This window comes from Rhinolophus ferrumequinum, chromosome 17, assembly GCF_004115265.2.
Source record: "Rhinolophus ferrumequinum isolate MPI-CBG mRhiFer1 chromosome 17, mRhiFer1_v1.p, whole genome shotgun sequence".
NCBI lineage: Eukaryota > Metazoa > Chordata > Mammalia > Chiroptera > Rhinolophidae > Rhinolophus > Rhinolophus ferrumequinum.
This window is the reverse complement of record NC_046300.1, coordinates 41,081,801-41,097,791: the sequence shown is the minus strand read 5'-3', so window position 1 is coordinate 41,097,791 and position 15,991 is coordinate 41,081,801. Positions and strand designations below refer to the sequence as shown.

Below are 15,991 nucleotides of genomic sequence, written 5' to 3'. Positions count from 1 at the left end.
ATGGTTGTTAAGGGCTGGGGGAGAGAGAGGCAATGGGGAATTAGTGATTGATGGGTATGGAGTTTCAGTTTGGGAAGATGAAAAAGTTCTGGAAATGGTTGGTGGTAATGCTTACACTACAATGTGAATGTACTTTCATGCTACTGAATTGTATACTTAAAAATGGTGAAAATGGTAAGTTTTGTGTGTATTTTACCACAATTGAAAAATGTACCAAACACCCACTTATTTCCTACTCCCAAGCCTTTGCTTATGAATCTTCCTCCTCCTAGGACACCCTTCCCTCTTCTCCCTCCCCCATCTGTCCACATATTATCCACCCAAGGGACTCAACGCCCCTCCTTCAGGAAGCCCTCCTTCACTACCTATAGCATAATCCTGCTGTAACCCACAGTGTAACATAACACTGTTTCCTCAGGGCTCCCTCTTCCCAGCTGGTCTGGGAGCTCACGAAGCAAGGATGTCTCCTCCTCACCTGGGGTCTCCCCCTGCCCACCCCAGGTTGCCTAGCACTAGGCGTTTACCTTCATGCTGGCCACTGCCAATGTGTTCTTCAGCCGGTACTTCCCATCCTTCTGGGGATACGTGTACAGGAGCACATCGCTCATCTGGAGAGAAGGAAACCCCATCAGACGTGTCTTGGCCCCAGAAGGCTGTGCGGCCTTCTGTCCTGGAGGATCACTGAGCACATCCTGCATTCCCCAGTGATGCCCGCAAGAGAGCAAAACTGCCCTGGGCTAAAACGTGAGCCCCTTCCCCACAATTCCACTCCCAGGTAAATACTCAAAAGAAATACATGCAGATGCCCACATAAAGTCAAATACAGAGGTGTGCACAGAGGCATTATTTGTAATAGCCAAAGAGGGGACACAACCCAAACATCTGTCAACAGGTGAATGGATCAACAAACTGTGGGGCCTCCATACTGTGGGATACCACACAGCAGTCAAAAGGAATGAACCAATGGTACACGTGACACCATGGATGAATCGCAACACATGAGTGAAAGAAGCCAGACACAGAGGAGTACACCCTGCTTGGTAATATTTATATGAAGTTCCAGAACAGGCAAAACTAATCTGTAGTGACAGAAATCAGGCCAATGGTGGCCTGGGATGGGGATGGGGGAAAGTGACTGCTAAGGGGCACTGGAGAGAACTTTCAGCGGGGGTTGGGGGGTGGCTGGAAACATTCTATATCTTGATCCAGGTGGTGGTTACATGATCATATGGATTTGCCAATACACACTGACATGCACAGTTCAGATTGATGCATCTTACTCTATATAAATTAAGCCTCTATAAAGCGTAGTTGAGGAAAGAAGTGCAGGAGGGAGGAAGGTCCTTGAGGATAAGGAGCTGGTGGGTCCTGCCTACTGCTGTACCTCCAGTGACATACGAGTAGGTGCTCAGTATCTGTTGAATGAACAACTAATAAGACCCCCCACCCCCATGAGGGTAGACAGGAAGAAATATGATGAAAGTCACTTAGAAGAGAGGGTTTCTGTTTGGCTAAAAGATTTACAGTTTGAAAAGATGACCTCACACTCTGGGTGGTCCGTGGGCTGTCAGTCCCGACCTGTTCTGTAGCTGCTGGGTGACTATGGACAAGCTGTTTCCCTCTCTGAACCTCAGCTTCTTCACCTGTGAAATTAAGGCCATCTCTGCCCCTACCTCATTAAAACGGAAGCTGAGAGAGAATGACCCCGAGTGAGCCCTCTGCGTGGGAGCCAACAAAAACTAAGGGTGCAGGGAGGACTCAACTGGACATGGTATGTAAGGGTCCGAAACAGGGTGAGAGCTCAGCATTAACCTTTCCTGCTCCCGTAGACAGTTTGCTGAGGGAACAGAACGCATGCATTTTCCAACTACCAGCTCTTCTTGGGTTCCCGACATCCCAGCTAGTGCCGTGTGGGAGATCTGGCTGGGCCACTGAGCTGCTGTGTGACCTTAGGGAAACCCTTTCTGCCTCTGGGCCTCACTGTCTCTAACTGGAGGTGGTGTAGACCAGGGCCAGCCAATGTTTTTGTAAAGGGCTAGACAGTACATATTTAAGTCCTTATAGGCCAGACGGTCTCTGTCACAACCATTCAACTCAGCCGCTGCTGTCCCAAAGCAGCCACAGATGATCCATAAATGAATGCGTGAGGCTGTGTTTCAAATGACCTTCATTAACAAAAACAGGGGGCAGGCTGACCCCTGGATGAGGAGAGCCTTCAAAGGCCCCCCGGCTCTGCTCTTCTTATAATGACAAGAGCTACTCTGCATTGGACATTCTGTGCCAGGTATGGGCTAAGCACCTGACAGGAATGATCTCAATTATGCCTCCAACAATCCCACCAGGCAGGCACTATCATTATCAGCCCCATTTCACAGAGGGGAAAACTGAGGCACAGGTTGGCTCAATAAGCTGCCCGAGATCACAGAGCTCACAGTAGCAGAGACAGGGTGGTACGTACATGAGTATGCCTCTAGTGTGTTCGGGTGTGGTGTGTTGGGGGGTGGCCACACAGTCCTGGCCCCATTTGGGGACAGTGACCAAACCCCAGCACAGAGCCTCGCTCATGAGGAATCCGCCTGTGTCACTCACCAGAGCAGTCCCAGCCTTTTTGTGGCTGCTTCTTGAGCACCTGCTGCCATGGCAACTGCCATTAGCACCCTGAGGTTTTATGATGGGTTCAGGACCATGCTGCCTCCTAATTGCCCATGGTTCTCCTTTCCTCTCCAAAGCTGTGTGTTTTACAGCCCCGATTTGGAGGAAAGAAGAGAAATTCTTGATGAAGTAAGGGGGAATTGCTTACAACGATGAGGCTCCAGAGGGCAGTCCCACCCACTGCGCGGGGCAACGGGCATGTGGAAGCCCAGGTGGAAACCTCTCCAGAGCGTCACCGAAACCCCTGTGCTGGTGGGCAGATGCCCTGAGTTGATTCTGCAGTTGAGCTTATTTTACGAAACTGGCACCTTAGGAGGAATAAAATTTCTTCCTTCAGTGTGTTTCTGGTGGTGCTCAAGAACCTCTCTGTGCGTCCTCCTGCCATCTATCCCTCCGGTGGAGAGGATCACACCTACTCAGTGGAGGGTGCTGTGCTGACTGAGAGAAGGGAACCTAGCTTCAGACCCTGGGCGGCTGGTGGACTAATAATGACAGCAAAGCGGAGACCCAGGCTGTTCATCGTGAGTGAGAAGGGCCAGATGAAGGGCCGATTCAATGCTGGAGGGAGCATGGGGGAAGGAAAGGGAAGCGGGGGGAGGGGAAGGAGAGAGGGAGGAGGACGGACTGGGGAAAATCAAGACTCTGCGACTGTGCTTGGCATTCAAGGTCCCTGTGAGAGGGACCCGGCCAGAGGAGGAGGCCAGATGGGGAACCAAGACGGAGCTCCCTCTACTTTAGCTGCTGCTTCACACACTCCTCTCAGGTACAGGAGGGACTATTTCCCATGTTGTCAAGAGAAGGACACTGAGGCTCTCACAGCCAATAAGTGTCAGATCTGGGAGGTGAAACCAGTCTGTCTGACTCCAAAGCCTGTGCTTCTCATCACCATCCTGGACGCCTCCCTTTTTTGTCCTGGAAAAGTGGACAAAACTTTTTTGTCTTGGGGGGACCCAGAAAGAGACTGATAAGGAGCTGCAGAATGAATGAATGTCACAGCAGATAGTGAGCACCCCGTCACTACAGGTATGTAAGCAGAGGTTAAAAAAAAAACTGCCTAGAGAAAGGAACTCAAGCATCTGTGGCGACTATCAGATCCTTTTGAGAACTTAAATCTGAACGATCCACTGCTTAGCTCTCAAATCTCTTTCAAAGATCCCCCGGGGATCTCATCTCTTGTCTGTAGCCAAATTTCTCCCTCTACAGGCAGGGACTGTTTGAGGCCTGGCAGAGACCCCACTCATGAGTGGAAGGCCTCCTTTCCAGGCAAATATTGCTCGGGACTCACAGAGGTCCTCCAAACACACCACACTTCTCACACCTCTATCCTCTGCTTATGCTATTCCCAATTCTGAAACACCTTTCCTTCCTCTACCTGACACACTCCTAACCCTCCTTCCAGGCTTAACTTGGGTATTGTTTTCTCCAGGAAAGACATAAAACACTTAGCACAGCGTGCAGCAACAATAAATGCCCGCTGCTGCCGCTGCTGTTGTCCATCTTCTTTTTATTCCCTGGCTGACTCTTGGATCCTCCTCTTTGCTTCCATGGCCCATGAGATTCTATCCATGTCATTCTCATACCTCGGTATTTACAACATGTGAAGGTAGACCATGTGACTTTTATCTCTTGGTTTCTAGTACCCAGCACATAGGAGGTGCTCAGTAAATGTTTGAAATAGAGAGTTTTCTTCGACACTTACTCAGAGCCCATTTACTATTACTTTGCACGCAATTCTAACAAAGTGTAAGGAGGCTGTTCGGGGCAGCCATGACTGAGAGTGACAAGGAATAACAGCTAAAAGTGAAGGAACAGAGAAAAAAGTTACATCCAGCAGACAGAAGAACTTAAAGGCAAAACAACTCGAGGATCGTAGGACTGGAGCAAAGAGCTGCTTGTTGTTCAACTGGCAAATGAGGTGGATGTTACTACCCCACAGGCTGGATATCCCCTGGTATTCCAGCTAAACCATCAAAAATGCTACATTACATTCTGTCTTGTACACAGAAAGTGCTGGACTCAGGAGCGTGGGGGAGGCACAGCTCTGGTTCCCTCCAGGCCTCTGCCACCAACCTTCTGGGAGATCTGGCCAAGTCAGCTCTTCCTTCTGGATCTGTTTTCTCACGTGTTAGATAAGGCACTTGAACAAGTTATTCCTGGTTTTAGGATGTTTAAGATGTGGACACAGGTAATTAAATTTTGGCACCATTCCATTCAAAATCATTGAAATAATAAATGAAGGCTGGGCTGTGGTTTCCAAGGGTTAAGCTCTCAGCTTTCCAGAAAGCTCAGCTATACAGAATGATCATTCTATAGATTTGGCTCTGTTCTAGTCTCACCCCTTCCCTTCCGGTTGTCCTTGAATGCTGGTGCTAGAAAATTTCACAGAAAATTTCACAGAACTTAACAGTCCCGGGGCTTAGTTTGGGGGCCTGATACTTACCAGGAACAGGTGCCGTGGGCGTCTGTTTTTCCCTGTTACTTTCATCAGTGTCCCTTCCTTCAGAAACTCCTGTGGGGAGAGAAGCAGACCTTGGTGGTCAGGCTGATGCTTCCTACTCCCCTAGAGGAGGGTGGGTGGGGGGAGGGCCTTGAGAAACTTAAATTATGATGCTTCCCAGAGGACCAGAAAGCAGCTCCTGGGGGAATTCCCAGCTTAAGAGCAATGCTCTGTATGTGACAGCAGTTCTGGAGCTAGAGGGCTCAGTTGTTCAGGAGTGTTCCACTTTGAATTATACGAAGCCCCAGACACTGTTCTGCCACAGAGTGTCCAAACAATGACTCTCTCCCCGATCTGCTGCCATGAGAGTCCATTCAGAACAGAGCCTCTGAAGGTTTGCTACAACAGCTGAAGACGCGTGAACCGTCGCTACATCCCCCTTACCTTCTGGAGAATACAAATAGATGCTTAATAAATACTGAACTGATGACCCAGGCCAAAACACTAAGTGAGAGTTTACAGACTCTCAGACTAGTGAGATCCCTGCTAATTCTGAGTAAAATCTCCTGAGCACAATCTCTCATTTCTTTGTCCTACATGGACAGTATCAGATAATGGACACATTTTTGACTATTTTTGAGCTGAGTTTTATGTTTCCCATTGGGAGCCTTAAAAGTGGGCAAATTTGTCTCTTGGAAAATGTTATTTTTGAGATGCTTTATTGGGGCTCTTGAGAAATGGTTTTCCTGATTTCCTAGCAATGCTGGACAAAACTAAAAATACTTGGTGTCTCTTCTTCTCAGAGGTGAAGAGAACCACACGGAACACTGAACCCAAATGGCACTGTTTCTTTAAAGGCGCTGAGAGTGGAAAACCCCAGAGGAGGCAGCCCACGGGCCCCATGAGCCTGGCCCTGCCCTCCCTCCTCCTCGGGTAAACAGCACCTGCAGCCAGGCCTGTCTGGGGCCAGCCCAGCTAAACAATGGGGCTTATCAGAGCCTCACCAGCCTGTTGCCAGGACGCCCTCTGCCCCTGCCCACCGTGGCGGTGGCACTCACCCTTCCTGGCTGGAGGAGATCCCCTTGGCCCTGGACGCTGTGCTCGATGTGGACCAGCTTCTGCAGGTTTTCCTGTGGGTGGGAGCAGGGTGACGAGGAGATGGTCAGGGCCCCTTCAAGGGGTCTTATCTCCTCTCGAAGGGGTGGCATTGCTTCCGCTTCAGAGAAGGAAAATGGAGCCCAGAAGGACGTTGCCCAAAGTGCAACCTCCCGTCAGGGGCAGGGTTGGGACCTGCGCCCAGGTCTACTGGGTGCCAAGGAAGCGGAGTGCCCGTAATCAGGCTAGTCCTCTGGGCATGGGGTCTGACGATGCCATCTTTCTGCATGCCATGAAGCTGGTCTCGGCCTTGCTGTGCTGTCTGATACCCGTTTGTCTCTGGGCCACTGGTCCTACTCTAAGCTCATGTCCCCATAAGGCCTGGAGAACCCAGACTTTAGTAACACAGAGATGACAGATGCCCAAGGCTGGATGTCTCTCTGGACTGACTGCCTAGGGTGTGGCCTCTGTGGGAGAGTAACCAAGAAATGCACCACTTGGGGAGAAAAACGGGTCTGTGCTCCTTGAAGAAAAGTAAGTATGCCCGAGAACTCCTTGTGGGTTCCTCACTGGGTTACCCACAATATGTAAAGTGACACACCTCCCTCCCCTCTGCACAGCACCCCATAATACAGGCAATAACAAGCACCTAACCCATGGGGCAGGTGCCCCTTGAATCGTACACTGGGTCAGGTTCTCAAGTCAACTAATGAGATGAAAATTGTGTGTGGAGAAATCACCTTGAAAAGATCTTTACACTGTCCATAGTTTTGGGCATAAAATCCTACACATTAGAAATGTATAATAGTTGTTCCATTTCCATTTATGGTACTTAAAGCTGCCAGAAAACAATGCCCCCACCATACCAGGCAGACAAAGCCAGATAATCTACAAAATCATAACCCTTCTTAAGCCTACTGGAGAATAGAGGTCACAAGGCAACCAACTGAATTAAATCCCAAGACTGACAAGCCCTCCACAGAGCTAGGAGACATATGAATGGTTACGCCTTTGGTGACACACAGGAGGAAGTGGTGGTCAGCATAAAGGAGGGTAAGAAGAAAGCAGCTAAAAGGTTAATGGATTCTTAAAGGGCAGATGTGGGCTGGTGGGTCAGTTTAGAATATCAGGGAGTTCCAGGCGCAAGGAATATCTACAGTCACTTGAAAGCTCTTTTCTAGAAGCTTCCACCAGGTGCTCCCACCAGGCGCTCACAAGAAACAGTGGAGCAGGGCAGGGGCCAGAAAGAACCTCTGTCCTTGATGGTGAAGCAAATGATGTCTGGCCCAAGGAAAGGGGGCCGTAACACCTTGGGCCCAGCATTGTGCACCGATACAAAGTAGCAACCTGTCCAAGACCCACCAGAAACACAAGGCAGAATTTGGCTGCTGTGCAGGAAGAAGAGCAGCAATGCTGAGAGAATTGGGCTCACAGGCCCTGCTTAAGTCTGAGGCTTGCCTGGCAAGTTAAGACTTATGAGCCTCGCACTGAGTCATAAGAAATAGTAGTCTACCTCTGAGAAGGGGCAAAAGTATGGAGAGAGATCCCTTCTGTGGTGCAAGGACTGCTAAAAGCTGAGGATGGAGCAGGAGTGTAACAACTCTGTGGCACATCAGGCCCCACAAACCGCACCAAGTATCAACAGCCCTCTTCTCGAGGAGAATGAAGTCTGTGGGGCTCTGAAGGTGACAATGGCGACAACAAAACCCAAACCCAGTTCAATTACTAACTGGATTGACCCAACGCCCACCCCCATATGAACAGCATGAGAAGAAAAAGAGGCACACCCACTTCTGGGGATAGAGACTCTTCTCCTCAGTCTCCATAGTTTTTCTTCACATAAATGTCTGGTATTCAATCAAAAATTATGAGAAACACACAAAAAAACTAAAAAGAACCCCAGCTCATTTTCAAGAAATAAAACATTTAACAAAACCAGATGGGAGGTGACACAGAGGTTGGAACCATCAGACAGGAACTTCAGATTAACTATGATTAATTTGTTGAAGGAGCTAGTAGAAAAGGTGGGCAGTGTATGTGAACAGATGGAGAACTTCAACAGAGATGGAAACGACACAAGAGCAAATGGAAATGTTAAAAATAAAAACCATGATATAATAAACGAAGAATTCCTTTGACAGGCTTAGCAGCAAACTGAACATAGCTGAGGAAAGAATCAGTGAACTTGGAGATAGATAAGTAGAGATTAACCAAACTGAAACACAAAGAGAAAAAAAGAATGCAGAGGGGAAAAAAAAGAACAGATCATCCAAGAGAACTGTCTCAAATTAATGAATTGACAACAAACCACAGATCCAGAAAGCTTGACAATCACAAGATAATTACCACCCAAGCCCCTAAAACCACACCTCATAATCTAAAAGTCAAATGTAAAGAGAAGACCTTGAAGACAGCCAGAAAAAAGAGACATTACATAAGAAAGATAAATGCAATCTTTACGGCATATTTATTATCAGAAACTATGTAGGCTATAAGACAATAGAGTGGCATCTTTAAGGTACTGAAAGAAAAAACTGGTCAACCCAGATTTCTATACCCAAGAAAAATATCTCAAGAATTAAGGTAAATTGGCCTATTAAGTAAGTGGATGATGGATGGTGGGAGCCAGGTTTCTCACTGTTGGAGTGGAAATTTATGAAAAGCAAGGGGAGGAGGCTAGAATGATCCATGTGGTAAAAATTAGAGTTGGAGGCATCAGTAAGAACTCATATTTAGCTTAATATATATACAGATGGTTATGTATAGAAAATTGTGTGTGTGTGTGTGTGTGTATAGCTATATACACACACACACACATACATTGACCTTTGAACAACATAGGTCTGAATTGCATGGGTACTTATATACAGGTTTTTTTCCCCTTCATTTTTCATTTTTTTTTATTAGTTTCAGGTGTACAAAACAATGTAACAGACATTTACACTCCCTCACAAAGTGATAACACCCCTCCCCCAATCTACTACCCCTCTGACATCGTATACAGCTGTTCCAGTTCCACTGACTCTGTTCCCTATGCTGTACTCCACATCCTTACACAGGTTTTTTTCCAACTGACTGCAGTTCAATTGATTCACACAGTTTAAAGTCGAGTTGTTCAAGGGTCAACTCCAAGCCTGGGAATCTGCATATGTGGAAGGCATGAGTGTGGTTATATACGGATTTTCAATTGCAGCAGAGGTCAGAGTCCCTAACTCCCGTGTTGTTAAAGGGTCAGTTGTATATACACATACATTTCTTTGCTCTGTTAGCTAAGATGACCTAAAAGAAATGGTAACCCAGTAGCAATGAGCACACCTAGTGCCCAGATCTTGTTTTCTAAGTACCAGCAAACCATTCAAGGCACCAGGGCTCCTTGGAGAAATGTCTGATTCTAAGCCTGGGGCAGGAAATATACTAGATGAGCCTGGAGCATTGTGTAGTGCCCGTAAGTAAGGAAGTACTAAAAAAAAAAATAAACAAACGAAAACACTCAGACCTATATGCATGGGGGCATGTGAAAGGCATATGACAACCAATTGAAAGGGCTCCCAATAGCCAACACTGGAACAATTTGAGAAATAAAATAAATAAAGCAGTAGGAGATTATAACCCAAAGCATAAAGTAAATATCTATGAGTCCATACTGACATAAATGATTTCTTTATTTATAATGATTACAATAAGAAATGAGGGAGAAGAGAAAAATCTCCCATGCAGAAGAATTCCAAATAATTTAGGTAGATACTCTGTCTTCGAGGAGAGTTAGCATAACTCCACATTCCTTAAATGTGGGCTGTGCAGAGTGACTTTCTTCTGGAGAGTATGGACAAGGCGTGTGTGTGTGTGTGTGTGTGTGTGTGTGTGTGTGTGTGTAACTTTTCTGTAGAGAAACCTGATAAACACTAACTCAGCCAGATGATCAAAGTCAACATCAACAGTCATAAATCATGTTGCTTCATATGATGTTATGAAAGTGGTACTTTATTTCTATGATCTCCTTCCCCCAAATCACAAACGTAGTCTAATCATGAGAAAAATATCAGACAAATTCCAATAGAGGGACATCCTATAATATACCCGACTAATATTCCTCAAAAGTGTCAAGATCATCAAAAACAAGGATAAGTCTGAGAAACTGTCACAGTCAAGCGGAGTCTAAGGAGATATGACGACTAAATGAAATATGATATCCTGGATGGCAACCTGGAACACGACATTAGGCAAAAAGTAAGGAAATGTGAATGAACTATCGTCTTTAGTTAATAATATGGTATCAATATTGGTTCTTTAATGCAACAAATGTACCATACTAATATGCTGATAATAAAAGAAACTGTGTGTGGGATACATAAGAGCTCTCTGTATACCTTCTCAATTTTTCCTGTAAATCTAAAATTGTTCTAAAAAATAAAGTCTATTCAGAAAGTAGAATGGTGGTTGCCAGGGGCTAGGGGAGGGGAGAATGGAGAATTAGTGTTTAATGGGTACAGAGTTTCAGTTGGAGACGGTTAAAAAGTTCTGGAGGTGGATGGTAATGATGGTTGCACAACAATGTGAATGTACTTAATGCCGCTGAACTGTGTGCTTAAAAATGGTTAACACAGTACATTTTTTGTTATGTATAGTTTACCTCAGTAAAAGATTTTTTTAAAAATAAAGCTTATTTAAAAAAATAAAGGTGAAAATGGTCAGTCCTGCCTTGCACATGTGTCCTCACTCTCTTCTGGAGGAAGACATTTTAATTCTATGCCGTGGAGTATAGAGCCATCAAAGGCCAATTTGATTTCAAGTCTCAAAAGCCTGACCTTGCAACCAGACGTTGAATTTTTTTCCTAAGGATTTTCCCGAGGATTGGTCTAGTACCGGCAGCTAGAAGCCAGGTGTATACACCCTCACACCATACATAAATATCAACTTAAGATGGATTCAGAGACCTAAATGTAAAACGTAAAACTAGAAAAAACAGGGGAGAAACTCTGTAACCTTGAGTGAGGCAAAGATTTCTTAGATATAACATTAAAACCATGATCCATAAAAGAAAATATTGATAAAGTGGACTTTATCAAAATTAAGAATTCTACAGACACTGTTAAGAGAATGACAAGACATGCCACCGGCTGGGAGGAAAGATTTGTAAATACACATCTGACAAAGGAGTGCAAGAAGGCAGACAAAAAAAGAGCACATACTGAATAATTCCATTTTATAAAATGCTAGAAAATGCAAACTAATCTACAGTGACAGCAAGCAGACCAGTGGTTGCCTGGAAATGGGGGGATGGGGCTTACAAAGGTGTACAAGGAAACTTTTTGGGGTGATGGACAAGTTCTGCATTGTAATTGTGGAAATGATTTCAGGTACATACAAACATCAAATTGTATCTAACTGTACACTCTAACTGTAAACATGTGCAATTTATAGTCCATAAGTTATACTCCAAGGCAGACCTGGGCAGGAGACAGGGGGTCCCGGACCTGTACCCCAGAGAACGGCCCAGAGGCTGGACTTACCCCTTGCTCCATGCTGTCGTTGGCGTGGCCTGTGACTTTGGAGATGAGGGTCAGCGCACCTGCGGAGGGAAGCAGAGCGGAGAACGGGGCCTTCTGGGGAGGGCCGTCTAGTTGCCCCCATCCTCGCCTCTTCCTTGTTCTCTCACGTCCCCCCACCCACATCAATGCACTTGCAGGGCCTTTTAAATGAGTGGCACCAATTTTTCCCATGGCCGGGGGCAGATGAGGCCCAACCCTAGCTTTGCCACTACTGCCTAAATGACCTTGACAAGTCATTTTACCACTTTGTGCCGCAGTTTCCCTGGTGCTAAACTGAGCTTGTTAAAATAGGGAGTGCGCTGGCAGGTCACAGCAGAAACAGACACATAGAACTGGGAGAAAACGGGGATCCTGAGGTAAGGTTTTTAGACCTGACACCACCTCTTAGCACCAAATTCTGGTCACTCCCTTCTCCTCCTCTAACTGGACAACAGCCCATCCTGGGGAGTCCTGTGTTGAGGTGAATGGGGGATCACCTTCATGCCACTGCACCCCCAATGGCAGGGAGGGGACTATGTCCTGGGCTTGGAACTGGCATGGAGTCCAGCGTTGGGGCAAAACAGAAGTGTGTCCCCTCCTCTGGGTTCATGCTGGACTTACCTTGTGTGTTATCGTACTCAGCGGAGTCCGGGCAAAGGTTATTTAAATAGTCTGCAGGCAGATCAAGAGCTAGGAGTCAGTCTGCTCCAGTGAGACCACCCCCCATCCACAACAGGAGCCCCTCTCTCTCCAGAGACGGAAGAAAAGTTTCAGAAGAATGGGGTTTCCACCCTCACTCGTTAGCCCCAAAACAACATCACACCTGCACAAAACCAGGCCCCCAGGACCACCACCAGCACCACTGTCACCACTGCTAGTCATTCACTCATTCAACAAGTATCTATTGAGCACCTGCTGTGTGCCGGGCACTGTGCTATGCCTTCAAACGCAAACGAAGTGAGACCCTGCGTTCAAGAAGCGCACAATCTACTGGGGGAGGCAAATGTGACCATCAACACGGTAGAGTGTGATGTGCTAAAACTTTAACACAGTTGTAACCACAAGGCTCTACACAGGCTGGCCTTGCTCCAGCTATCTCTTCACGTCACTCAATCATTCTGGCAATGCTGGCATTCTTGCTATTTCCTGAACATGCCAAGCTTGTTCCTACCCCAGGGCTTTGCACTCACTATTCCCTCTACCTGGTACTTTCTTCTTCCAGATCTTCTTAGGGCTCATGTCTTCAATTTGCTGAGATTTCTGGAATGTTACCTCCTCAGAGAGGTCTTTCCCGTGTACTGTATCTAATTCAGAGCCCTGTTCACCTGCTTTATTTTTCTTCAGAGCTCTTATCACTGACTATAATACTTTTTTTTTCCTTATTTGTTTGTTAGAGTATAAGCTCCATAATGTCATAGGGTTTAGCCATTTAATTCACTGCTATATCTCTAGCATTTAGCACAAGGCCTGGTACATAAGAGATGCTCAATAAATATTTATTGAATTAGATGAATAAATTCTGTCTCCTCGCCCCTGGGATTACATGCGTATCTCTACATGTACATGTCTGTCACCCTGAGTAGAAGCAATGTTCCCCAGGCCAGGGGTCTTTTGTCCATTTGGGAGGCAGTTGGGTAAATGGGTCTGCAGCTCAGGACAGAGGTGAGTGTATCTGTCACGTGGACATAGGGGAAGGGACAACAGTCCCCAGGGAGAATTTGTAGACAGGAGAGGAAAAGAGGAGCTAGGACTGAGTCCTGAAAAACACGGACACTTCCAGGACAGTGGAGGAAGAGAGTTCATCCACAGAGAGGCAAAGGAGTGGTCAGAGAGAGGCTGGGAGCGAGTATGTCACAGAGGTCCCAGGGGGAAAAAAGCAAGAAGTAGTCAGTGGCAGAGCCACAGAGAGGGTCAGAAGGTTCCAGGTGGAAAATATCCACTGATTCGGCCACAAGGAGGCTTTGTTGATAAGAAGAGCTTTAGGGAAATCAGACACCCACCGACGCAGGGAGGAAATACAGAATGGGGGAAGGTGTGAATCGCTGTGTTTAGGATGGAGAGGCTGGAGAAAGATACAGGAGGTGGCCACTGAATCATGGTTTCCAAGAGGACAGCAGGGAGTCCAAAGCTCAGCTAGAGGGGAGGTGGTGGCAGGGTCTGGCCCCTCTAGAGGGACAGGAGGCAGGAACTGAGAGCACTGCCTCCTACATCTTCCTGCCAGGGTAGTTGTCACCACACATCTTGCCACTGTCACCCCAGCCCGACTCAGGTACCACCTCAGTGCACCTTGACCTCCCATGGGGCCCACCTGTGAGGAGCACTTGGTACTGGAAGAGACGCTGAACAACCCGCAGCAGCCGGTGCTTCACGTTCTGGCCGCCTCCTTGCTGACTCTGCTGCTCCCAAAAGACGCGGAGGACAAAACTCCATCAGGGACTCATGTCTGAAGTCACCAGGCTCAGAGTGCCACCTGCACTGTCCCATCCACACCTGTTCCTGGCCAGACCCATCTCCAAACCAGGTTCCCCTCCTCCAGGAAGGCCTCCCAGACGAGCACCACTCCGCTGTGACAGTTCATTCCTTTAGGCTCACAGTCTATACCACACTCAGTAACTAATATGCCTCTCCCAGTCCCTGCTGTGCATCCAGTATTAGTAACAGAAAAAAGCCCCTTATTTTCTGCCCAATAACTGAATCCTCAGTTGGTAGCCATTTGTTGATCATACAATCAGGCTGGGGCCCCATGGTGCTTTGTGCTTTTCTAGTGGGACAGGAGAATGGTCACTGAAATTCTCCCTGTGGCTGGGGCTCACCAAGTTGTCATCGATCGCCCAGCCGGGGATGTTCTGGGTTCTGGGTTTTCCCTCCTGCTGGCTCACCCCCTCCTCTCCTAGCTGGGTCTTCCCCTCTGCTCCCCTCCCCCCAGCTTCAGACATACCAAGAAACCCCACTCATTTGCTTTAAGCCCTTCCACGCCCCCCACCCCTGCATCCTTAGAGCAGGTTCTCAGAGGACCAAGGGACCCACCTCAAATTCACGGACGACAGCTGCCAGCCGGGGAGAGTGGAGGCAGTTCTCAGCGAGCAGACTGAGATACCTGTCGTACTGCAGGATGTGAGCAGCGTGGTGCTCAAACTCCTGCTCCCGGGCCAGGAAGACATCGGCCACCTTCTGCTGGTCCTCCCTGCAGCCGGGAGGGGGCGCGGAGGGGGGGACGACAGACGACAGTGAGAACTCGGCCTTGTGACCAGCGCAGCGTTAGTCAACACTGGAACCACTTCCCTGGGTGGGATCCCCACTCAGCCCCCACACACTTGTCTTACTTTAGGCAAATGACCTCCCACCTCTGTGTCTTGGCTTCTCCCTCCATTTGTCAGATGGAGACCATTTCATGTGATGGGGTTTTTAACTGCCCCCCAATCTCCTAGGGCACCAGAAGCAGAGGTAGGAGTCTGGGACTGCTCACCAGTGCAGCAGCCTCTCCCCCAGCTCCTCCAGCATTCCCACGTGAAGGTCAAGGACAGCTGGGAGTTCGCTCAGACCACGCCTCAGCTCCTCCCTGGCCAACGTGTCTTTGCCCTCTTGGTCCATTTCATCCAAGGCCCTCACAACAGCTCCGTGGAAATCCTGAAACCCCAAAGGCCTGTCACCCACGGGTTGATAGACAAAGCACAAGTCCTCCCTGTAAGTTCCCCTGTGGCTTTGGAGGTCTGGCCTACAAACAGACCACCCGGGATCTTAAGCCAGTGTCTCAGATCCCAGTGTTTTCACCTGTGAAACGGGGCTGGTAACACACACCTGTGATCATGGGTAACTGCTGCCCAAAGAGCACGCAACACAACTCCTGGCCCGGAGTAGGGCTTAAAGCAGGTTCATTCCGCCCCCTCCCTGTGGGAATTTGGGTGTATGCTCTTCTTTTACAACGTGAGTGAGAAGCTGGGTAATTCCTCCTCTGAAGAAAGATAAAGCTCTGCTTGACCCTGATCCATCTTTGGAGAGGTTCACGAGCTGTGTTGTTTCAAAGCAAAGTCTGAGGAAATCAGAGGCATCCATTTTATGGTGTATTAAGCAGTCACTAAAAATGATGCAGATGGTAACTATGTAAAATATTCATGTCCTGACGCTAAGAAATCAAGAAGTTGTCTTCCCACTGGAACAAAGTTGTATAAAAAATGAACAACAGAAAAAGCGAAAAGGAAACAGAGTGAAATGGAAACAGTGGCGGTGTCAGGGGTATGGAGTTAGGAATGAATTTTTTTTTTCTTTTTGTCTCTGTTTT

The 15,991-nt window shown here is 47.5% G+C and overlaps 1 protein-coding gene across 3 annotated transcripts in view; it reads right to left on the bottom strand.

The window, feature by feature from the left end:
* The window catches only part of FGD5 (FYVE, RhoGEF and PH domain containing 5), a 154,788-nt gene that overhangs the window by 15,628 nt on the left and 123,169 nt on the right, over positions 1 to 15,991 (bottom strand). For all 3 annotated transcript variants that reach the window (XM_033132117.1, XM_033132118.1, XM_033132119.1), the window contains exons 6-13: positions 15,179 to 15,339; positions 14,740 to 14,896; positions 14,021 to 14,108; positions 12,334 to 12,384; positions 11,695 to 11,753; positions 6,148 to 6,219; positions 5,093 to 5,161; positions 525 to 608 (exon numbers count right to left, since the gene is read on the bottom strand). In XM_033132117.1, the coding sequence (XP_032988008.1) occupies positions 525 to 608; positions 5,093 to 5,161; positions 6,148 to 6,219; positions 11,695 to 11,753; positions 12,334 to 12,384; positions 14,021 to 14,108; positions 14,740 to 14,896; positions 15,179 to 15,339 (741 nt within the window). The remainder of the gene's footprint in view (positions 1 to 524; positions 609 to 5,092; positions 5,162 to 6,147; positions 6,220 to 11,694; positions 11,754 to 12,333; positions 12,385 to 14,020; positions 14,109 to 14,739; positions 14,897 to 15,178; positions 15,340 to 15,991) is intronic.